The 26,448-nt window shown below is 39.2% G+C and overlaps 1 protein-coding gene across 1 annotated transcript in view; it reads right to left on the bottom strand.

Moving 5' to 3' along the window:
• LOC134534556 (glutamate receptor ionotropic, NMDA 2B-like) overlaps window positions 1-26,448 on the bottom strand; it is a 193,582-nt gene that overhangs the window by 3,183 nt on the left and 163,951 nt on the right. The window contains exons 11-14 of the mRNA XM_063373037.1: window positions 21,321-21,504; window positions 10,902-11,011; window positions 3,713-3,949; window positions 2,120-2,280 (exon numbers count right to left, since the gene is read on the bottom strand). Coding sequence (XP_063229107.1) covers window positions 2,120-2,280; window positions 3,713-3,949; window positions 10,902-11,011; window positions 21,321-21,504 — 692 coding nt within the window. The remainder of the gene's footprint in view (window positions 1-2,119; window positions 2,281-3,712; window positions 3,950-10,901; window positions 11,012-21,320; window positions 21,505-26,448) is intronic.

The raw sequence follows: 26,448 nt of genomic DNA, 5'->3' as shown, positions 1-26,448 counted from the left end.
GACTTGCAGACTTTGAATTTTCCTTTAATACTCAAAATAGCACATATATTTCAAAGACCTAATAAAGGTTGGGGTACACTGTAAATATATATTTTTATTTTGTAAATGGAACATAAATATAAAGGCGAAATTACAGGTATTGGTAAATTTGAACATTTACGTGAAAAGAACTGTATCACTACCAACTAGTGTTCACAGTTATACTGGGTTCTAATTATTACTCTGGAATTTATGCTTTGTGTTGTCCGACTACCTCCAGTAGTTAATTTTATTTGTTCTTAAATCTTTTCTGAATCGCTTTCCAGCATTAACTGCACACAATAAGCATAATAAAATTAAATAAAGTCAAGTTATTGAATATTCGATAATCTTTTCTATGGTTTAAAAAAATGCTTTAATGAAACATCAATTAAAATATAAAATTATACACAAATGTTTGTAAGAAATCTTTAGTATAAATTACAATTTTTTTAATATATGCAAAAATAACCATAGCCACGTGTTGTTGTACAAAGTTACAACATCTTTCTTATACTGTAACAAACTATTTTTTGGCAACTGGTTTCCAAAGGAATATTTTGTAAAAGTGCAGAATTTATTTTCTGTGTTTTATGGAATGATTTGATATCTGAGCCGTAAGTTGCAGCAAACTTTTGGAGGCCGTTAAGTATAATGAGTTGCACTCGTCAACCTGATGGTGTATAAATTAATGGTAATTAGTTTTTTTTTTACTTAAAAATTTTGTGGCAGTGAGTGTTTCAATATTTACAAATAATTTTGAAGAACATAAGGACAAGTGAATTACGCGAGGTCGCAAGCACATATACCCATGTACTTGAATTCAGACACGGCCTGAAACATTTGCTGAAACACACACATAAAATCACAGCGTTTCGAAACGACCAATCACAACACAGTTTTGACGTGAATTCGATGAACGTCTTATGTTTTGTGCGGGGGGTCACGACAGAATCTTGGCAATATGAAAATAGGATACTTTAGAATGCCTACTACGACCAAACTATACACTCGAGGCTAATAATAACTAAGCTATACTAAAGACCGCACTGACGGCAATGGGAAATGCTGGCGCCAACACTCCTCCCCTCCCTTCCTTGTTCTCCGTGATTATATATATGTATATATATTTTTTCACGCAAGCAGCCTGGAATAACGTCCAAACCTAAAGTGAAAAAATTGAAGCAGCAACGACTGACACCCACTTATAACAGATGCAGAGAAATATCTGCTGTATCGATTAAGAAAGAAGCCCAGAAAATTACAACGGAACCGACCCAGGTGCAAATTGGTGAGCATGCGCGACAAAGTACGACACCTCGAGCGCTGCAGCCGTCTTCATCGGCCCAACGAAACGATAACGCATAGATTATAGGTTCAAGGGACGTGAACAACCCAGAGGAATTAGAAAATCACAACATCGCACTCTGTAACTAGAATCGAATCAAATCAAATACACGAAAAAAAAAAAATAATAAGAAAAAACCTAGCGGTAGTCGCTTCTACTTCTGCCCACCTCAATTTTTTTTTTTAAAGCACCCTGGCAAGTTTGACAGTCACCAGTCAGCCAACCCTCCCCCCTCCCTATTTTAATGTTGAATTCTCATTTGTAAGTGCGAGTCTTCGTGGGGTCGTTACCACAACGCCGAACGTACAATAACGCCGAATACCATAACGCCAAAAGTCAAAATTGACCACAACGCCGACAGCTAGAAAACTGTTGTGTACCACAACGCCGAATTACCACAACGCCGAAAAATGATTTTGCGGGGAAGGGGGGCCACAGGAGCAAAATGAAAAAAAAAACAACTGAATGAATTTGTGTGCTAACCTTACCTAACGTAACCTTTGTGGCAGTCCTGCAATGACATTTTTCGGCCTTGTGGTAATTCGGCGTTGTGGTACACAGTAGTTTTCTAGCTGTGGGCGTTGTGGTCAATTTTGACATTCGGCGTTATGGTATTTGGGCGTTATTGTACGTTCGGCGTTGTGGTATTTCGGCGTTGTGGTGCGTCCCCGTCTTCGTGTAGTTGTGGTTGTCGGTGTAGTCGTGAGTGACGACTAGGACCACACGGAACCCAGCAACCATGGGGAGGCTCACCCGTCCTTGACGGCGCCCACGCCCGTCATGACGGTGGAGCGGTTGTAGCGCCGCATGTAGGCGTGCATGGCGGGGAAGTTGCGGCGCAGCACGGCGTCCGTGTTGCCGTGCGGGATCGTGCCGAAGCGGAACGGCGGCTTCAGGCTGTGCGGGTTGCTGAGCTGCGCACACGGTCCCGCCATCACACACCACAGGGTCACTGCGCCACGACCAGCTCCAACATGGCTGTCTGCGCTCAAAATAGCGTAGGCCCTATGTGAGTCTTTCATTCCCTTTTGATGTGGGTGAAATGCGAAACAATATAACATTTAGTCGCCTCTTACCAAACAGAAAATATACTTTCTAAGTGTATCAGTGTTAGAAAAACAAGGTATATCTAACTTTTGTCTTGTACAAAAATAAAAATAAAAACCTAGTGAAACAATTAGCCCATCACACCTCAGTATTATTTTTTTTTAAATTAAAGTAGATAAAACTGTTTAAAATACACTGAATAATGACTTTATTTGTCTGTACTCATAAACAATTTTCCTTTATTCAAAAATATTGAAGGAAAAGAGGAGAGGTGAGGAAAGGAGAGGAAAGGAGGGGAGGGGAGAGGAGGGGAAAGGAGAGGAGAGGAGAGGAGTGAAGAGGAGGGTGAGGAGGGGAGTGGAGGGGCGAGAAGAGGAGTGGAGGGGAGTGGAAAGGAGTGGAGGGGTGTAAAGGGGCGGGGGAGAGGAGAAAAGAGGTGGCCTCGTGGGCGTGTGGTTAGCGTACCTAACTCTTAATCGAAAGGTTTTTTTTTTCCTAACCTAAGTTAAAACTAAGTGTGTAAGGGAGGGATCTAGGTAGGGAAGACTCTAAGTGCGTCTCAGGGCAAGCCCTATACGCTCTAAACATGCGGGTTTTTAACCATGCAGAAAAGGTCACGTGCATCATGTGCTAGGAGGGGATTGGCCAACCATGGCAGACGTTTTCGCCATGACTAACTCCCCTCACTCTTAATTCTAGACTAAAACTAGATAAGTTGGGCCCAGGTAAAACGTCCATAGACAGAGGGAAAACCCTGGGCACATACATGCGGGATGCAAAGGTCATGCATTATTACAAGCAGGTGGATTACAGGAATAGAAGGATGGTCCTGGAAGAAGAGTGGGGCGTGGTAGAAGTTCTACTATGCAAGGGGTGGGGCACTTGAGAGGAGAAGAGAGGAGAGGAGAGGAGAAGAGGGGAGCGGAGAGGAGAGGAGGGGAGGGGAGGGGAGAAGTGTGAAGAGGAGGGGAGAGGAGAGGAGAAGTGTGGAGAGGAGGGGAGAGGAGAGGAGACCAGAGAAGAGGAGAGGAGAGAAGAGGAGGGGAGGGGAGGGTAGAGGAGAAAAGTGGTGAGAGGAGAGTAGAGGAGAGGGGAGGGAAGAGGAGGGGAGAGGAGAGGAGAGGAGCGGAGAGGAGATGAGACGAGACGAGAGGAGAGGAGAGGAGAGGAGTGGAGATGAGAGGATAAGAGAGGAGAGAAGAGGAGAGGAGAGGCTTCGCATCTGTCTTTAATGTGTAATTCATGAACCAAGCTGCTGTTGTAGAAACTGCAGAAGGGATCCGAAGACAGCGAGCGCACCTTGGTGTCGTTGATGCCGGTGAGGTCGTGGAACTCCTCGCGGGTGATCATGAAGGCGGCCAGGTTGGCCGTGTAGATGGCCAGGAAGATGAGCGCGAACATGGCCCACACGTTGGCCATGCAGCGCGCCGTGTAGCCGCGCGGGCAGTCCACGTTCACGGCCGCTTGGAACAGCACCGCCCACACCAGCCAGAGCGTGCGGCACAGCGAGAAGCGGTGGTCCCGCGGCGCCGTCATCTGCCACGTGGCGAACACATTGCAGTGGGGATTCCTTGGACATACTCTATTCTAGTTTTTCACTCCTTGTCACGGAATAAAAATAAAAAACATACAACCCTAAATCAGCTATGTCTAGGGACACCTGTATTTCGCGAATACATTTCGTGTCAAGGTATTTCACAAAATACTGTAGCTTTTCTCCTGTGGTCATTGGCTGAGGTCGGGGAGAGGTGTCGTCCCGCTCTTGACGGGGCCAATGAGAATGTGGTCACCGTACTGCTGCACCCTCACAATTTGCCATGACTAGAGACCGGAAAAATTTGCAGGTTCAATGACCTCCAGGATAGACTCCAATATCCTCTACACACTCGGGCAAATGCCAGCTGTTCATTGGCTGCTGACTTGTGAGTCGTCTCGACTGGGTGGCCTGTTATTCGACACTTCTATGAGTGAGGGTCTCTAATTGGCCCTCAGTCATCCAGATTAACAGTGGACCAATGACAGAAGCAGCACTAAGGTATAATTATTTGAATTTTAGCATAACACGAAAAAAAAAACCGCGAATTTTTCAGGTCTCTAGCCATGACACTTAGAAAAAGCTACAGTGTTTTGTGAAATACCTTGACATGAAATTAAATCGCGAAATACAGGTGTCCCTAGCTATGTCAAAAAGATATACCCAACAATGTACCTAAACAGGTACAGACGAACACATACAAATTTAAATATCAATCAACACAATAATTACGTTAAAGGAATTTAATCATGAAAAAAAAATAACAGCACAGACGAAAACACATTGGGCTAACGACTAGACAGTTTAAACAATAACATAAAATTCAGGCCGACAAAAAAAAACCTGGACAACGCAGCAAAATATACGTAACACAACGACGACAACATCAAAGAACATGATAAAAAACAGTCGCGACGTTTCGGTAGCAGATGTTTGAAATTAAAATTTCATCTCTTTCACTCTGTATTTGTTTTGGTTAAAATCTGTCAACATTTTGAACTCGCCCGGGACAGTGAAGTTGGCAGTTCTGGGATGAAAACATAGTGTTGAGTTTTCGTGGTGAGTTTGCCGTGCTTCCTCCTGAAGTATTTTTTAATTATTTTTTTTTTTTGGGTTGGGAGAGAGAGAGAGAGAGAGAGAGAGATATATATGTGCTGCTAGACAACTGCATGCGCTACGGTGCGCAGTTAATGTTTTCAAAGTAAACTATTCGTGTTCAAAAACTATATAATTGTTTTCTGAAGTGTACTGCACTTATACGCACCAGCAAACGTCGCTCTTTATGAATCCCTCTCGCATACACGAATATACAATCGGCAATGTACGCATACTTTTGCATGTACGGTAACGACTTTTATTTTCTCACTGAAATAAGAGACGAGCATTTTTTTTTACATTTCGTTTCTTTTTTGTTATCAGTTTTTATAACTAAATGTGTACGTGTACTTATGAACGCGCGTTAGATGTTATAATTGCTTGGCGTGATAAAAAATAAGTAACTTTAATTTTCCATGCAAATAATTAATAGGAAAAAATAATAATAAAGGAACGGGAGTGATGTTATAAATACTGTTGGCAAAGTATAAATTCAATCAAGTTGATAAATTAAAATAAATACTCAGTTTCAATAGTAATATAAATACGTGTATACAATTAATTTAATTTAGTAAGTATCAACATAAATTTTATTTAATAATGAAACTAAAAAAATATGCTAAATTACTATCGTATATTATAATTTTAATTATTTATTAAAAAATAATGCAATTATTTATAATGCAAATAAATTATTAATACGTTCACATACTCTATTATATAAATAAACTTGAATTGATTATAAACACAATTTCTAACGCTAATATTCATAATAAATATATGTTTTTGATTATCGATTAGTATTCAATATCAATTACTGAAATATATTTTTAAAATCACATTTATAATTTTAATTTTAATATTGCCTTTTTTCATCCTGTGAAAATTTCGTTGTATAGTGCGCACGCATAGTAATGATTCACGCTCATAATTTATTCATAGCGTGCCGAAATAAGTATAACTTCACCCAAATTTTGGCCATGGTTTTCAGTTAACCGGAAAATAAATTTTCGAAATTAAAAACCTTAGCAGACGAGGCCGTATTTTTTGATTATCTAAATAAAACCATGTCAAAAACATGCATGGCCACATCGTACAGTCGAGTTCAGTTTACGTTAAGGCTGTCGGTGATCTTCGCACGATAATCCATCCATACTAAGATCACCGGTTGAGAATTATTCAGGGGTCTTCGTAAATTTACAGCTCGTTAAGTATACGGGCAAGGAGTTCACTTACTTTAAACTAAACTCCAAAAAAAAAAAAAAAAATTATATTTACAAAACGTTTCAAAAACTGGTTAAGTCTTCAGCAATAACACTTTTCTTTAGTCTACTTGTGTGTCTAACTTCCGTTTGCAACGAAGCGTGGAACGGGGAAGTCGAAAATACGACGTAGTTTCTACGATGATTCAGTTATTTGAAATTACGAACAGCTCTTCGTTCATTTGCTCGTTGAAAAGTCTGTAAATTCACTGTAATTTGTGACGGGAGCAGTCAGGCGAGGCGCCCGAACCACCGCCGGCCTGGAACCCTTGTAAATCACCGCTAGCGGACGGCAGCCCGCGTCGTACGGGGAGGGGAGGGGGGAGGTGCTGATGAACTGCCAGACGCCGCGCGGAGTAATTTCCACGGCCCGCGGGGAGGGGGGGAGACCGCCTCGCCTCTCGACGGCGATCACCGCGTCGCGTCGCGGCGCCTCGCTCGTCAGCCCCTTATTGAGCACGTCGCGCATTCCCCGCGCCACCCCCTTCCCCTTCCCCTGCAGAGCGCCGCGGGGGGAATCCTCGACCCCCCTGCACGTCGCTTGTCCGTCCACTTGCACGCACTCTCCAACAACGACGAGTCGCTGCTTGCAAATCATCCAGGGACGTTCGCAGATTCACACGCATCCTTGTACATTTACGGGTGATTATCTAACTTGTTTTGAAACTGAAACATCAGGAAATATCACGGAGTATTAAAAAAATACACATGAAAAAAAAACTTTTTAAAAATTGTTAAGGCTCGGTATCACTCGCCATTTTTTTTCTGGTCATTTATTTTTTGAGGATCGTTTTTCTGAAATTTTAAAACAATAATTTCCTATCATTTATATATTTTAAACAGATATTCACTAATTGTAATAACTATGATTGGTTAAAAAATATAACGTCGCGCAAGTACACGTAATTATTATTACTTACGTGTCCATCCACATCCATTATATTAACACCGGGCAGTTGCAAGGCGCCTAGTGGCCAGTTGCGCCATTGGAGTTCTGGCGTGATCTCGAGTTATGAACTGCGGTTATGATCAGCGTTCGACCACATTTTCTGTTCGCACCATTTGTGTAGTGAGCGCTGAGCGAAGCTCACTCTCGGGTGGTTTACAGCAATGATCTCGGATCGAGACCACGGTCATACAGACAGGTCTGGCAACTCCCTATCCCTTGCCTTGGCGTGTGTTGTCGGATAGTGAAGCTCGCGGCGGCCTGCGAACTAACGGCGCTAGTAGCAGGTGTCCCCTTCATTAACATTGGATTAAATGGGAGTTTCGTATGAAAGAAGGTACATTAAAAAAAGTCTCGTTTTAAACGTCGGTTAAAGTTTAGGGGTTTTAATTTATTTGGAAGCTTTGTAGGGTTTGCATACATAGCAATAACTTGTAACTTTGCCGAAATTATCAGTTAAAGTTTTAATCTAACAACGATAATATTCTACTTTTTTTTCTTTAATTTTTAAGACAGTGGTGTGGTGTAGTGGAGGCAGACCTCCATAGCGTAGTAGGGTGCGCACTGACTTACGGTGCGAGGGGTACTGGGTTCGAGTCCCGGGTACCGCACGGGTGTGGATTTGTAAATGTTCTGATTTGTCAAAGTCAATACAACTGTCACACTAAACACTGGAACAATAATAAATAATAAGTGAATACACGGGGATGGTTGGCTGGTTGGTTTTGAAAATCACCAGCCAGCAAACCTTCTTTGATTTAAAATTAAATCCTAATAAAAACAAGTGGTAAAATGCACGGACTGATAATCTGCGGGCTCAGGTTCGATACCCGCTAGGATTTTTTCTTCACATTTTCATTTTGATATTTCTCGCAAAATTAAACTATTAATTACAGAAATTAAATATTTTTAAAATTTAAATTACATAATCCGGTGAGATTTTGGACTAAAATAAACATTTACTAAAATTCCAGCAAGTTATTAACTACTCTGCTTTTTTTCTTTATCAGAAGAAACATTACATTTCTTCCATTTTACACTAAAATAATACGCTTTTAACTGTTACCAGCTGCAGTACCCGGCGTTGCCCGGGCTGAACGCAGGGTGATATATTGTCCGCGAGTTAAAGCAAAATGGATAGCGTTATATGACAGTGTGGTGGACATAGCGAAATGACACATAATTACTGTTTGTATGTTTGTGACCTACGGTTTTCTATTTACCCATTGCGATCGGTAGAACGGTTTATAAGCCCCATCTAGCGGCGATGTACAAAAATAAAAAATAAAAATAATGGACAGCATAAAAATCTTCTCCACGAAAAAAAACTCTTCGAAATGCCAAATATGGCGATCGGCCAAACGGTGTCGGAGTTTATCGACCTCATACATACCAACATCCAATTTATATATATTATTATTATTATTTCAAAATATTGGTGACAGAATAACAAATTAAAGGGAGGAAACGGGTTAGGATATTCGAAAGAGCACTTAAAAAAATGCTAATGACTATGCGTATGATATGTCTGTGTTCTGCAGCAGATTTGTCGTCCCACGCAACGTCTCGCTGTGTTGGGAAACAGATCTTCTGCGCCGCAAATTAACGTGGCAGGTAGGTTCTCCGGCGAGTTTACCATTGTCAGCTGCAAACAGCCGCGCCTGTCTCCACTGTTTCTCAGTTTCCACTGATACACCGTAGCTACGTATCTTCGCCTGTTGAGCGACAGTTTACGATAGTACCGGTAGACAACGGTCAGAGGAGGAGTGGGGAAATCTTTTATAATACATGGGAATACATGATTGGAGCTTACTCCATACAGGATGTCCAAAACTCTACGTCCAGCCGAGGACAGTTGATAGGTCAATTAATTACGCCACTGAAAGAAAGTTCTACACTGTCTTAGTTTTCGAGTTGTAGGCATTATTAGATACTGTGACAAAAATGTTTTGCTACGCAATCATAAATAACCCTTCTATTGACAACTATTCAAAATAAAATCAAACATGCTTTACTTTCAGGGATAAAATTATTTGGAAGACTTATGCGGCAAAAAGGTTTTAATGGGGTAAATTTGACTAGTGATGCATTAAAAAAATAATTACTTTGCTAACTTAGCATGTTATTTGAAAATATGGTTAATTAAAGCAATACCTTGCTGAAATTACTGTGTGAATAGTCAACATTACCTGATTAAAAATTGTTGTCTCATAAGTCGTGCAAAAGGTATAGCATATTTGATTTTATTTTTAATAGTCATTTATGATTGCTTAGAAAAAGATTTTAGTCACAATATCCAATAATTTGGTGCAGGGTAGGGATTTAAAACTTTGAAAAATCTATAACTATAAAAATACTTTATTTTTTATTTTTATTTTTTAATTCAAAACCATTATTAATTGGCCTCAACAGTTCTCGGCTTGACGTTGGATTTTGAGACATTCTGAATACATGTATATTTTCATCAGTATTATTTCCTGTGTGACAATTCCGTACCTCAGAATAAAACATAAGCCAAGGTTAGATTTTAAAGTCGTGCTTGAGGAGAAGTAAAATATTTCTCAATTTAACTAACCCCAAAATTTTTGCATAGATGTTATTTAGCTGGCTCAGAAAGCATACTTAAGTCACAATTGGGTAACTTTACAGGAGAGTAAAAACAAACTAATCTTTCACTGACACTGTTTTAATTTTCAATAAACTGCATACATGCGTATGGCCAACAAAGAAGAAATTATGATTAATTTCTCCTGACAGTCATGGGTGCATAACATTTTTAACTGGATTTTCGTTTGTCTGGCTGTTGACTTAAGCTCTTATAACCGTCGCCAAATGGTTTAGAAGTTTTTGTTTCAGTGCGAGTTATGATGCAAGGGTTCGATAGACAACTAACATTTAAAACAAAAAAATTCCCAATTTAGAACTTGAGCTCGTTTGGCTGTGAGGTGCAGAAATTATCTTGTTAACAAATGCATGAAATTAACAATAATATACAACCCATGAAACATAAATTACTTCTCCATGAAAACTTGACAAGACAGGCAGGACTAAACTGCCTCCCTCCCTCCCTCCCTTATTAATGCAATAAGTAGGTACCGGAAAAATTCGCAGGTTCAATGACCTGTAGGATGAACTCCATAGTTCTACGTACACTCGGTCAAATGCCACCCACTCATTGGCTGCTGTCTTGTGAGACGTTCCAGCGTAGCAGCCTGTGATTCGATAAAGCTTTGGTTGGGCGTTTCTCATTGGCCCAGAGTCATCCAGGTGAGTTGTGAACCAATAACAGAGGCAGCATTTAGGTAGAACGATTTGTATTTTAGCCTATCGCGAAATGAATTCGCGAATTTTTCCGGTCTCTACCAATAAGTAGAGACCGGAAAAATTCGCGTATTCATTTTGCGATGGACCAGAATCCAAATACGTCTGCCTTTCTGCTGCTTGACTGATTGGGCCACAGTTTTCTGGGCCAATTAAAAACCTTTAAAAAAATAAGTAACGAATCACGAGCATCTCAGTTAACAGGTGTCACGAGTCAGCAGCCAATGAGCATGTGTAATTTTCCCGAGTGCATAGAGGCTCATGGAGTCTATCCTATAGGTAATTAAAATCGCGAATTTTCCCGGTCTCTACCAATGAGATGTCACCCACCTTGGCGTCGTACCCGTACGGGCTGAGCCACTCGAACAGGAAGATGGTGAGAGCTGCCACGTGTATCGCGCCCAGGCCCACCAGCATCCACATGGCGGAGTCAAATGGCTCTGGAAAACAAACAAAAACAACCGTGAAGCGAGTCTTTCAGTACTCGCTAGTGATGTGTTAACACATGACCTCGATAACGAGCAAATTCATGTGTTCTCATGTTGCAAATACACTTGTAATACGAAACTCTGAAACGCAGACTTCTTTAAAACAATGCCTAGCGTGATAAATGTTTAGTAAATTGTGTTTTCAACCATATTATTTGGCCGCGAATCACACGTAGTTTCCGCTCCCGCAGCTAGAATTCGCTGCCGGAGCAGCTACGTCAACTATTGAATCATTTGCGTAGCAGAGCGAAATTTTAAACTATATAATGAAACGGCTCCAATAAAATTGAAAAAAAAAATATATATATATGTAAAAAAATACTAAAACCTCGGCTTTTGACCTTATTTTCGACCAGGAATTTTATTTATATACTTTCCAACTTGTTAAAATTCATTAAACAGCTAATACTATAACGTTTCCCGTTGTATTTGTGAACTTTGTTTCTCTAACCATTCACCACAGATGGCAGCGTCGGGGTTGTTACTCATTTACGTCCCTTGACTTCCGTCGCATTCACGGAATCACTTCTACCAAATACCGTTCACCGAGAGCTTAGATGTTACACATCAAAAGTTCCAACACAATTGCACGTCTGGTTATGGGGAGAGGGGAAGGAAGGATAAAGAATTGTACGTCGAATGGTTTCTTAACGATAATGTCCGGCTTCAGGGGAATGGCCACGGTAATATATTGTTACGGATTATTAAAAATGAAATAATCGTCGTGGGAAAACTACTGGGTTGGTAAATGGATAACCCAATAAAAAATTTTACTTCACAGTTTTATTGATTGCCAATATTTACATAACTAACAAATAATCTTTTAAAAATGCCTAATAATCAATTACACTTAAAAATGTTTATTCCCCAGTCACTCGGTTTTTACACACCGCACACCTCGCTGGGCCGCACCTCTGGCGCAACTCTCACCGCAGCAACCCTCGTAGATCTCCGTCGTGGAACTCCATCGTCACACTCCGCCGCCGCCGTCGCACTTCCCTTCGCCGAGGATCCACTCGACGCTTCACTCGGGACTCTCGCCGCACCCGCGGCACTATCGCCCAGAATATCGCCCCGGAACTGAACTCCACTCTCCGAGGAACTCCGCGGCACTATCGCTCGGATCAACTCCACTCCCAACTGCTCACTGAGGCTGGCTTCCTGGCTTATATAGGTCCAGGTGCCACTTCTAGAATTCACGAGCGCGGTTGGGGCCAGTCACTTCATTCCGCGCCGACCCGACGCCAGAATTATCGAGTCGCGTAGGTAGCTCGCGGAACTCCCCAGCTGCAAGGTGTCAGATAACGCCGCAAATGCAGAGCGTCGCTAGGGGGGCGGTGTGAAGGAGGGGGGGGGGGGAAGTGACGACCCTTGTAATCTACCAGGCGCGCGCGGCACGTCTCACGTTGCGGCGGCCACGTGACATCAGTGGCCGTGCGGGGCCGCCAGCCAGCTCCGAAACTGCATGCGCCGCGGCCCTGCTCACGTTTGTAACAATATGTTAGATAAGAGAATTTAAATGAAATGGTTAGATAAACGCTAATCCTGTATCGCTAATTGTGTGTCAAGTTTTTTCTGAGCAGAGTTGTGTTATTTTCTGGACCCAAAATACTGAATTCCTTCTTGAATGGTGACTCGGAGCGTGGAGAAAGAAACGCTATTTAGTGCATAGGTTCCAAGTTTTTCGTTAAGCTGTGAACAATTAAGTTCAGACATTGAAGAATCCGAAATTGTTGGCGACCATAGCAGTGTTATAGGAATAATCGTAAACAATTGATACTGGTTGTTTTCTATAGAAGAGATATATAATGTTTTGATCAGTGAAGAATAATTAAAGACCTGGGAGAAGTAAGGGAATTCTGTTTGTGGGTTTTTTCTGGACATCCAGTTGACATTTAAAACATTTATATGACTCTACAATGTTAGTTTTCATTGTTTACCCTAGATAAACCACATGAATGAACAAGAAATATGAAAACACAAACACACAGAAAAAAATAGAAGCCAAAATCAGCCGATTTCAAATGTTAAATTGATAGAGAGTAGAGAGAATTCCGTAAAATGAATAAATATTTGACATAGGTTGATTATATAAAATATTATATTATATATATATATTAGTTGAACGGTAATTATAGAAAATTCTTAACATTCTAGTAACCTTTATAAACTAATAACCCGATATTTTCTTAAGTATTCCAAAATTATGACATTTCCACACACTCCATGCTGCCTGAATTTTTTAGAATTTTTCTATTCAATATATTCAATAGTTTCGTAGAATTTCTAGAATATTCTCAAAAAGAATGCGTTGGTTATGAACTGGAAACTTATTTCTGGCGCATGTATAGGAAGGCAGGTTATTTGCTGTGCCGCTGGGAAAAACTCCAATAAAAAGAAACCCATTTACTTGCATTGGTTAACAGCACTAAACAAATTTGTTCACCCCTGGCGCTAAGGGTTGCAGTTACCGATCAAGGGCTAGATAAAAGATCTGCATAATATTTAGAAAATTAAAAATAATTTATAATTGTCTCGTGATTGTGTAAAGTAAAAAGGGAGTGATTCATTTCTTGCTCTGCGACCTAATTTTGATCTCCCCTTGCAGTAAAGTTTGGTCGTATAAAAATTTGTTCCCTACAGAAGACTTTGTATGTAAGGTTTACAATAACCTTGAAAGTATTTGACACTGTACCTTTTAATGTAGTTATAAGATTTTGTCCTTTAACCTATAATTTCGAATAAATTGCCTTTAGCAGTCCCGGAATCGTGCAACAACCACCAAGAAACACTAAACAATTCAGCACTGAGAGCTTCTACAGGCTCCAGATCCACAAGCCTCTTGAGTTGAAACCGTAAACGCGGAATGTGCATCACGTGCTCGTTTACACGTCTACTCACAAGGCTCTCAACGTCTTCGCCTGGTAATCCGGCGAACTTACTGGAAGACAAGCTTAAGTTACAGCAGCACGTTGACGAGAAATTGTCTACTCCCATGGTGAATGGAATGAACTCACTTTGGGTCATTGAGCAGGTAAGTGCACTCATTAAAGCACTTCGGCCCTTACGGAAACTGGTTTGATTTAGACAATGAAGATGCAAACCAGATTTCACAATTTCCCCCCATTTCCATTAATTTTTTTATGTGGTGTGTCAGGGTGTACTGAAATGTTTGAGGGCTATAATGATGTGACGGAAAAGATTTGGTATTTCTGTAACCAAATGAAATATTTTTCCCTAACATTATGCACTGAACTATTTTCAACATAAAATATATAAATTTTTGACATATAGTACATCTTAGAGCTGTATGCTGGTAGAATAAACCGTCAAACAGTAGTCAAGTTTATGGTTAAAAGTATATTTTTCCCAAGAGTGGACATATTTTACTCAGCTTATGCGAAATAATGCAGTCAATTTAATCATTTTACTCCGGTATTAGTTTTAAATATTGCTGTATATTATATAGCAATTTTTTTAGAAAATAAAACAGCCACCTATATATTTAAAAATAAATTAACTTACATGGTGAGATACTTAAAAAAAATTGGTTCAGTAGTTTTGGAATTACCTTTCTAAAAAAACAAACAAAGACTCACATTCTCTGTTTATAATATTAGTATGAGACACTAACAAATATTTTTTTTTGGAAATTTGACTACAGCAGAAGGCATATCAGAATAATTTAAAAACGGCCTCAAATGAGAGGACACGTTTACATAGGTTTTTTTTTGTTTGTAACGCGATAGCAAGCTCTGCATATACATAAAAAAAGAACGCACTGCCAGAAATTAATACAGGCGTGAAAATTCCTCTCGTGTGAATTCCGATACCACCATTTTTGTAGATGTCGATGCATCAAGGGTGATCAAATGAACGAATCTCTATCAAATTACATTGGAGTTTCGATAGGCGATTGGGGTATTTGACTCTTTTTCCTCGCTAACGCGATTTGATCTGCACTTTACAGTTAAAGTACATGTGTTTTTATTTGCATCCAAATCCGCTCGTTTTGAGATAAAAATATTAAAAAAGTATTTATATTGTTACCTAGTGTTACTACACAAGAGTACTTATATATATATAAAATTTATTTTCCTGGATCGTCATTTAATTAAAGAATATTCTATTGAAGTTACTACTAAAAACATGATTAGGGGAGAAAAGCAAACTTCTATGACAAAACTGTACAAAGAGTAGTGGGAAAAAAGGAAAAAAAAAACTTTTGTTTTAAAATGGTTACTTATTTTAATTAGGAATACATCAATAGCTAAGAAATTTCACTGAACTAAAAATGGCTTTCGTTTTTTAAATGATTCATGCAATGGGGAATTTTTATTTAATACAATTATTTGTACAACTGCCATTGCAGTTTTGCACTGTTTGCCATGGGAAAAATTCAAGAATGCAAAATAAGAAACCCTGGAGAACACAGCGAACGGATGTACCCAACGATGAAACTAAAAAGGTAAATGTATTTGACCACACTGGATGCGACGAGACGAGACGAGACAAGAAGCGACGCGACGCGACTCTTGGGAGTAGAACAGTTTTCTCATGAGGGTGGCCACACAGAGCGGGACGAGACGCGACGCGACACCTAGCGACAAATATTAGCGTGACCGTCTCTCAGTTCGCTCAGGACTCAGGAGACGGTCTCGTCGCTTGCCTCAAACATGGATGCGGAAGAGTTGTTGACGTTCCATGATAAACTATTCGTTTATCACCCCCTCTTCAAAAAAGTCATATAATACGTACCACAGGCTATCTGTGGGCGCACTCATTAAAAAAGATTTATATCGCTGAGTTGTAAATCTTCCAACTCGATAAGCTCAGAAAAAACGAAACAATGCCAGGGGATAATGATGCCAGACCCCCCACATCATTCTAAGGGCCCCGTTGCTAGAAGTCATGATGCCCCCCCCCCCCCCTTTTTTTTAACGGAGATAAAAAAATGTTTTTTTCCCTTTGTGTATATTGTTTTAGTAATATATATTTTTAACATCTTCACAATTATTTTTAAAACACATTAAAACTAGTTTTAAGTCAGTATTTCCAATTGTCAACGTAAATTGATTTTGCATAATGGCAAATAAATGAGTGTAAGTGTTCTGCACTGTCAAAATGGTGTCATGTCAATTGGTGGTGGTTTTGTTACTCACAGTTGTAGATTCAGACACGTTCTGTACGCACAGCATATTCCGAATAATATTACTCTGGTGTAATATTTCATCGGTAACTAAATTTAGGCCTTACTGTTTAATTGCTTTCTATAATTTATTCAAAATTGTCTACTTTTTTGTTTTAAGTTTTTTTCTTTCCTTCGCAGGTCCCCTAGACCCATTGGCCCCGTTGTCATAGCAACGGTAGCACCGGCCATGTGGGGGCCCTGACTGATGCTTGCAGTGGCGTACCGTCCGCTCGGTGGCATGTCTGCAGATCATAGAATGAAAAATAAGGTTTGCATTGTGGAAGCATTTTCAAGCGACAGTAATTTATGGACGTAACTGCGTTAGTGACGGATAATTACCGACCATCCATCAAGCGTGGTTAAGCACCATTTCCGCAATGTTTTTATGTGTAGCAATATGGGGATGGTGAAATACCTTACTAATAGTATAAATGCGAAAGTGTGTTTGACGCAGCAACGCAGCAGCGGATGGACATGATTTTTTGCATATAGATGGTTTATGGGCCGGTGAGTGAGTGACACAGACTACATATAATTATAAAATTAATCCCTAAAGTTGTGAAAAAAAGGGGGAAATTTTCAGTTATAATTGAAAATCATAAAATATATGTCATAGACACACAAACAGTGAGTGTGTGTCATTAATCTATGTCCGCCACACGGTCATAGGTAAGTTTTGGCAACTTCGTACTCTAATCCTTGGCGAAACCCTTCCTCTTAGTGAAGCTCGCGGCAGATAGTGACCTAAAGGCGCTAATAACAGTTTACAACTTCATCAATAGATGGCGTTGCCTTGAATTTATAACGCGCTATCGTTTTTTTGCGTCCGTTACGTCTTGCCTAGGGATTACCCGCCTTCCCACAAGATGAATCTGAAAATCGGCGTCTCAGTTTTGCTGATGCATAGCCTTGATACACCGAGATTGTGCAATCAATGGGACTTTAAAATCAACATTTTCCGTTTTTCAAGTGTATGTCCTACAGACTTGAAACTCGGTAGTTATGTTCCTTATATTATGATGTGTTTAGCCCGGGCAACGCTGGGTACTTCGGCTAGTATACTATATTTCCTGAAAACTCTTGACTGCATGATGCAACGTAAGTAATAGTTAATCGAGAAGATATTTTTAATCAACTTAATCAAACTAACACTGACTGAAACAACTCACAGCTTAAACCGGTGGGTATATAAGTATGACATTTTGCATAGGAGTTTCTTATATAAAGTAGGTGAGCTCTAAGAAAGCGGATTTGCAAATTCATCCCCTAAGAGGGGTTAAATAGGGGATGAAAGTTTGTATGAAAGTTTGTCATTTCTGAAGTTAGACATATGGAAATTGGTGTTTAGGCCTCTGTTTATAAATAAAAGTCATTTGAATCAGCGTTTTTGGTAATTTATCAGAAATGATAATCAAATACTTTCCCACCGGGCACATGGATAGTAACCAATAAAAGTCCTATGTTTCTGTTAACTTAACTTATCCCAATACATTTTAGATTTGTGATTTTTTTTCCCGATTTGTTGCCAACCTAACAAGTTTAAGATATACTTAGTTTATTAAAATTAAGTTCTAGAAATTGATTTTTTCCCCCGATTTGTTGCCAACCTAACAGTTTCGGATATACCTGGTTTATTAAAATTAGGTTCTAGAAATTGATTTTTACCCAGATTTGTTGCCAACCTAACATTTTCGGATATACTTGGTTTATTAAAATTTAGTTATAGGAATTGCTTACTTGTTGGTGAATCACTTCGTTGAGTTTTTATGTCTCGGCAGCGGCCCGGTTCACAGACATGTATTTTCCTCGGCGCGGACAAACAGTTGGTTACTGGGAGCAAAACGGGTATGCAAGAGAAAGAAAATTTTTGATTGTGTAATGTTATGGTAAGTATTTTATGCTGTGCACAATTTATTTTCACGTATTAACAAAAAAAGATAAACATTCATTGTCTAGTATTTACTCAAAGCGTACGATGCAAGTTTTAACATTTAAATATAAATATCGAATATAAATGAATAAGGTAATACAAACCATAGCAAAAAAACTGTAGTAATATTCTTAATCAACATGCACTTTAACGTATCTGATTCACTCTTGTACAGAAGCCCGCTGTCACGAAATCTGTTTCGGATATTTTTTTAACATTTTTTTTGTCGTTCTTAGAAAATAGGACAGGTTCTATTTCTTAGAAATCACACTCGGCCTGGCGACTAGGCAAGAAGAGGACATCCCCTTGTAAAAGACGACGCCTTATAGATCCATGGTTCTGGGAAACGTATAATTTATTCACCAAATTGGAAATGAAATGATCAGGTTCGCTTTATATCATACGCGAAAAAAAAAAGTTGATAATGTGTAAATTCCTCATATTTCACTCATACTTGGGAATTAACATATTTTTGTTTATCTGTTAAAACAAAGTGTAATATTTAAGCTATTTCACATACAAATTTTTTTTTGACAGATGGTACAACTGGATGAATATAACTTTGAGCAGTTTTTTTTTGTTTTTACTTCCGTACGCTGCGGGCTTCACCGGCACGTATTGTTGTGAGTAAAACTCTCGGAACACATTCAAACGAGCTGCGGCCTGTTTTCATTACCGATACGAAATCCGCATCCAGAACAAACTTTTCATTGTGGTGGTGTTTAAATTTTTTTTTCCTTCGGTTTTATCGAAGGGATGCGCGCGGCTCCTTGCTGAGGTATAAGGTATTAGAAGAGATTATGGAGGGAGAGTTTGTGCCTGAGAGAGTGTAGGTGTGTTTGTGATTGTGAGAGAGTGTGAGAGAGAGAGAGAGAGAGAGAAAGAAACTGGTGATAGTAGAGAATCGGTCCTTGCGGTGGGATTAGAGATGCGTGCTCCACAACGAAGCCAGATGGCGCTATTAAAGCTGCCATTCGTGTTGATTTAACGTAATTAAACTATAAATTACTATAACATTACCAAGTATTCAACTACGAATTTTCAAAATTATTATATATTTTTTGATAACCACATGCATGGAGAATGGTTTCCTTATACGGCTTACCTTAATTTTTTTTTTACATCATTTACGCCAGCGTCTTTTCTTGAATTTCAAGCTAATGGCTTCGCAAGCCGCCCGTTAGTTACTGGATAACCTATGTCTGAATTACAGACGTGATCAGGCACGAATATACTTCTGTTGAAGTAATCTTGTTAAAAAAAAGCTTAGTAAATTATTTTGAATGATATTAATAAAACTAGGTTAATCATTCAGGACGTAAGATAGCTATAGTTATCAGTTCATGGGTGCAAGTGTTGTGAGAAAACTAAACTTTTGACGTATTGTTGCATTATTCAGCATTTTTATATACATGTAACGGATTTTTCTCACATAAGTTTTCACTAATTAATCTTCTGTGCTCTCGTTTTTAACTCAGAGTTTTTAGTCTGGGTTTTTAAATTTTGAGCATTGTTCTGACAAGATGTACTTAGACCGGCTTTAACGTTAGTTACCACCACAGCCAAGTACTCGGCTTCTATTGGTCGCACGGAGCAACGTAAACGGGAGATCTCCGCATCGCCGAGCTAGTCCGTAAGGATCAGTCTCCGTCTGCGTGCTGTTGTTGTAGACACTCTGTTCCGTGAGATCCGACTCCGTTTGCATGATCCGTTTCCGTGTCATTGTAGGACGGACTTTTGCAGTAAATCACAGTAAATTTTACCGACTTTTCAACGATGGAATTAACTCAAATAAACGAAGAGTTCTTCGTAATTTCAAATAACTTAATCTTCGTAGTAACTATACGCCGTATTTCGACTTCCGAGTTTTTTTCCCCTTTCGTTCTAAACCAAGGTTTAACACAACACATAGACAAAATAAGAGCGTTCTTACTGTGGAATTAACCAGTTTTTAAGTTTTGTCTTCATGTTCAAAGTAAGTGAACTCAGCGTCGGTAAATTTACGAAGATAGCCGTTAAATTACGAAGATCTTTGGATGGTTTTTAACCAGCGTTCTTGATAGATGAAAAGTTGAAATTTTTAAAGTGAAAACTTCTTCAGCTGCGTTGGGCGATTTTTGGTAGGGGCAAAACTTCTGGGTTCGCGTCACCGACATGCATATAGCCACTAATACATTGTATATACTCAACTGTATCATGTGCGTGTTGGACTCACTTTTGGATGGGTAAACTCTTGTGAGTTCGCATCACCGACATGCTGTAGTAGCAGTAAGTGAAGTTAATTTGACCACGTGAATACACATGACGTAGGTCTGACATCACTGGGTTTAAGTCATAGCTAATAGGTAATGAATTTTCACGGAAATTTGACATACTACTGACATATGTTGTGACTAAACAATGATGTAAGGATACATTATATCACGCTGCCATCGTACTGATATAATTCCAAAATCATTTTCTTACGTACATTTGACGTATAAATGATGCCATATTACCAGGGACCGGAAACATTCGCGGGTTCAATGCACTGTAGGATGAACTCCGTAGTTCTACGTACACTCGGTCAAATGCCACCGACTCATTGGCTGCTGTCTTGTGAGACGTTCCAGCGTAGCAGCCTGTGATTCGATAAAGCTTTGGTTGGGTGTTTCTCATTGGCCCAGAGTCACCCAGGTGAGTTGTGAACCAATGGCAGAGGCAGCACTGAGGTATAACGATTTGTATTTTAGCCTATCGCGAAATGAATTCGCGAATTTTTCCGGTATCTACATATTACTAGAGACCGGAAAAATTCGCGGGTTCAATGACCTCCAGGATAGACTCCACTATCCTCTACACACTCAGGCAAATGCCAACTGTTCATTGGCTGTTGACTTGTGAGTCGTCTAAACTGGGTAGCCTGTGATTCAACACTTCTATGAGTGAGGGTCTCTAATTGGCCTTTTTTACTTCAGATTAACAGTGAACCAACGGCAGAAGCAGCACTAAGGTATAATTATTTGAATTGTAGCATTTCACGAAATGAATCCGCGAATTTTTCCGGTCTCTACATATTACACATTTAAAAACAAAGTTTTAAGTTTTCACTTCTGTTTTACAGTCCCCATGACAGTGTAGTACAGGTATGTAATAGCCACCCAGGAAGGCGGTGGGCGAGATGATGCCAGTCCGCTTGGCCACCACGATGGCGATGCCCGTGTCCAGGAAGGGCAGCGAGAAGTCGATGGCCTGCGAGCGCTCGTAGTTGATCTTGAGCGAGGTCATCACCATGTCGGCGTGGTGGCTCACCAGGGCCGCCACCAGCCCGTTCCACTTGCCGTTCTGCGGGCACCACCAGGGCACACGCGCTTCACCAACACGCAACATTAGGTACCACCGGTATCATGGGAGGACAAAAAAAAATTGGTTGTCTGTAAAGTCGGTTTACAGACGATAGTTTAACGTGACAACGTCATAACAAAACATTGATGAAATGATTGCATACTTTTATGAAAAAAAATTGAATCATTTTTATTGAATTATCACTATTTTGTATGGATACAATGAAGGAGTAAAATGAAATCTACGATTTAATTGATAAATTTACTTTTATTTGCACTCATTAATTCAAATATGTTTATTACTTTAACGAACAGATTATTTTAATTATAACTTTTATACATGTTTGCTATTAAACTTATTCCAATCTGTGTTATTCTGTTAAGGACAGGACGATGATAGGAAAAGTAGGAAACGAATGGGAGTGTTTCAAGTTTAATGAGCCTCGAAAAAGTCAAATCGATGGTTGTTCCAATCGAGTGGAAGAGAGATAGATGCGGCGCAAGCGTACAATGAGCGTAACGGGACACAGCGTAACGGGACAATGTGCGTAACGGGACACATTTTCGTGCGTGCAGCCGGCGTTCATCGATTTATTAGACGTTGTCACGTCAAAAAATCCCACCTGAAGTAAACGAAGAGTCCTTCGAAATTTCAAACAACTAAATCTTTATAGAAATTTACTCCGTATTTCGAGTTTAGATTTTGTATGCTTCGTTATAAACAAAAGTGGGCAAAAGAAGTGAATTCTTAATGTATGCTTAACCATTTTCTTTTTTTTGTTAATACACCAAGAATATTCTTTTCGTCATCATGTTCCAAACCAAGTGAACTCAGTTTCCGTAATTTTACGAAGGTAGACGTAAATTTAAGAAGTTCGCTGGATAATTTGTAACCAACTTTCTTCGTGAATTAAAGGTGAAAAGTTTAAAGTTCAACAGAAAATTAATAAATATATATACATATTTATGTGTATATTCATATATATGGGTAAATGCATACGTACAAACGTGTAAATGTGTATATACATATATTAATGTGTGTATGTATGTTTATATACTTATATATGTATATATATAGGTATGTATAAGCGTCAAATGTTGACAGGAAAAACAAAATTGAACGCTGACAAAGCCGTTTGTTCCTCTGTGTCACAGCTCTTGAGCTCTTGGTGGATTCTCATCCTCGGACAACGGAAGCTATGCTGGTATTGGGATACAGCATCATCTCCCTGCCGCGCGCGAATAGCCCGGGTTTCAGGCTCCGGTGCGTGAAGATGCCTATTCACCGCTTCTCGCGCGAAACGAGAGTTCCCCCCTTCTCCTCATTCCCCCGGTGAAGGGCAGGCGGTGCCGTGTTTTTATCAGGAAAAATGCTGATCCCCTACGAAAGGATCTTTCACTATGGTCTGATAAACGGCGAGCATACGGGTGGGGGGAATTCTCACCTCCCTCCCCTAACCACCGTGGACATATTCACGCGGCACCAGATGGCCTTCGTCGGGGATATCGGTGAGGCTCGATTCCAGTGCGGCAAACTTCCCGGGGAGAAACTTTCCTTCGCATTCTGTTCGTCACTTACCGGCGGAAAGAGTCGTGTCTCTTTGACAAGGAAGCCATGGTCTAGGGGGAGGGGGGGGAGGGAATTGCTTCTTGAAGAAATGGCTAAGCGGTGGGGACAATCTGTTCCTCTTCTATATCTTCACACAAAAAAAACTTCAAAATTTTTTTTGAAAAAGTTTATTTTGTAATTGTGATTTCTTTGTAACGCGAAGAACTCAACGGAAAAGCAAAATACCGCGTTATTTTGACGTGCGGCTCAAACCCACGCGACAAGCAAAAACAATCGATTGTAAAATAATAATATGTAGCAGCCATTAAATATGCACTAAACATACGACAGCAATAAATTTTTATAGTTTTTTATACGGTATTTGTATGATAAATGTCATTAAAATTCAACATTCATTAAAAAATAAACACTGCGTTAACACATTGAAAATATTTCACATTAAGTTTACTAAACATAACATTAAAGCGTAAACCAATCGAAGGTGATAATAATACCAATGTACCTGTATACACTTAGTTGAAAAACAAAATTCTGCCGTTCATTTCGGTAACATCGCACAAGCGAATTTTGTCACGCCAACGGTACAGATGTGTCGGACGTGATTGGTCAAAATATTGACTCATGTCACGTTTATTACGCTTTTGTGGTTCCAGCATAATCAACAAATGCAGTGGATGTGGGCGTATGTTGTATCTATAAACGATTTGAAAGAAAAATTTATAAACTAAAATTTACTTATATAAAACAGGTAAAATATTTAAATATACTTTAAGATATCAATTAAACAGCCTACACGAAAAAAAAAAAGATTCTATAGAATCTTTGTGAAACGTAAAAAAATAAATTCTGCTATATACTAACAGGATAAATACTAGAAAAAAAAAACATTATCTACGCCACTTTCGAATAAACGATGTTAATTAATTTCCAACAGTAAACTTAACCACTTGTTCCATAGAGTACTTAATTAAATACCCAAATTTAATGTATGTTACTAAAATCAATTTACGTGGAATCAGTAATAACACTGTAAGCCAGGAATGGAGTATCTGAATGATTGCAGAAATGTTTAAGCACCATACATCAAACATCAAATTTGCAAACAGGTTGCTGCATTAAAGCTATTTTTTCCATATTTGAGGTATTAAAAACAAGGACGACTTTCGAAAGCGTGTCAAATACCTCGTCGCCTTTATGCGTAAAGCAACTAAAAAAAGATTAGGTATTCCCGAAGCAAAGATCCAACAATCTTTGCACACATGAGCGTTATTTTTAATTTCACACAGGTCATTGGCACATGCCTCAGTCACACACAAATGATACGATGTTCGTTGGTCATCCATCACGTGTGTTTGTGTTTGGTTGGGGACGAGTGTCCTGCTGTTATATGACCTGTGACCAGCAAGGGTATATCTAGCTCAAAACACAAGGGGATATTTTGGGAAATTCGACAAGAAGAGCAATTTTCGGAATTCATCGTATTTCATGAGGAAGGAGGGTCCACGGTACCATACAATGACACACAAAACGAAAAAAAAAAAAATATAAAATAATTTTTGAACAATAGTTAGTTAAATTTTTTTGCTAGCTACATATTCTTGCTCTCTGGGTTAACCCCCCCCCCCCCCCCGGAAAAAAGAAAGGGTTCAGTTTTCCTAACCCTTTGCCCACCAGGATATGCCCTTAGTAACCAGATTCTTAACACCCTAAACTTTGATTAATGGAAACTTACCAATATCAAAGAAACCCGACATCGGATTAAAATAGAAACTGGTCAAGAGAACCAGTAACATGCACCTGATGAGTGACAAATATTTTCGGATTTGTTGATTTTCACGGATTTTTTCCCTTCAGGTTACATCCACGATTTAGCAGTTATTAACCTAGTTAATGAAGACCAATGAAATCAACTGATTTGTCAGTCATAGGAATCTCAGCGAAAATCAGTTTACTGATTATAATGAATTTCGGATTTCATTTAGAGCAGGTTTTTTTTTTTTGCTAAGAAGGAGAGGGCGTAAAATATTTGATAGTATGACCACCCTTTGGATAACGCTTCCAGTCAGAAATAGAGTGTCGCGTATGGGATAGATAACAAATGCAGATTTCTCTTCGATACTTCGATGCCAAAGGACGGAAGATGAGGAATGTAATCGTTACTATCACAGCGTGACACGTGACCTCCGAATGGGAGAGACGTACGAGCGGTTTAATGGCCGTTGCTCGTCTGTGTGCCTTTGAAGTACCAATATCGCTGTCGGCTCACGGTTCGAAATATCTTTGATACTACAGCAATTTTCTCTGTCGTTATCCCGTGTGTCTCTCTCTGTTAATTCGTTCCCTCATTTATGGATCAGTTTTTTTCTCCATAGCGCACGCGCAATAAGGCATCAGTGTCGGAGGGAACAGCGCATGCGGCCAATCCGGCGATGCAGTCGGACGTGAGGGCGTGGCTTGCAAGTGTGAGTCGACTGGCGTTTTGCCTCCGAGGCGGGGCAGCGTGGATACACTAGACTGAAAAAAAAAATCGCAAAATTTAATTTATTTATATTGAGTAATTTTAAATTTATTTGATGTTTTAAACACAATACATTTTATGTAATTTCACACAGAGTTTATAGAAAAACTAGTTTAAAAAAAAATACTGCGGTTATAATATACGAATGTAAATATTTTTATTGAAAATAATTAACGTCTTAAATGACAGTTTTGATGTATTTATGAAATTACACATTCAACAAGTAATAAATTAACCACTGTGATTTTTGTTTTAAAATCAGTAGGTACACTTTCCTGCTATATAAACATAAAAATTTCATAATATTTGTCACCGAAAATGTACAACGAACATGTAGGCCTACATACAAAAATACATATGAAAATTGAAAAAAAATTTTTTAAAAAGGTTATTGATTTTATAGCACTAGTTAAATACGTGTATATGAAAGCGGTATTTCCATACTTAATGACTATTTAATGTGCACGATCGCAAAGACGCCAAGACGCCAGGCTGTCCATCACAATATAGCCTATGTTTGTTTCGGTACTCCACTAGGTATAGTGAAATTAAAAATTGCTCTAAAAAGCTATACGTTACAAACAAACATTTATTGTAAGAAGTACTAATATACAAGTTAATTTATTGAGTAAATGGACTAAATCATGTAGTAAAAATAACTTGGTGTTCGTGTAAACTCTTTCATGCATGCGTTTGTAATTTTTTATACCACGGAGTAAAACTACACCCAAAGCTATGGCATATTGAAACAACAACTGTAATTATACTTTTAGACTTTTTATAGTATTTTTACTTGATAAGCAACGCGCGTAGGTGTAAAGTTACACTAACGTCGGTTAATACTCTGATGTATGATA

Source organism: Bacillus rossius, chromosome 7, assembly GCF_032445375.1.
Source record: "Bacillus rossius redtenbacheri isolate Brsri chromosome 7, Brsri_v3, whole genome shotgun sequence".
NCBI classification, from domain to species: Eukaryota; Metazoa; Arthropoda; class Insecta; order Phasmatodea; family Bacillidae; genus Bacillus; species Bacillus rossius.
This window is presented reverse-complemented; position numbering and strand designations above follow the sequence as displayed.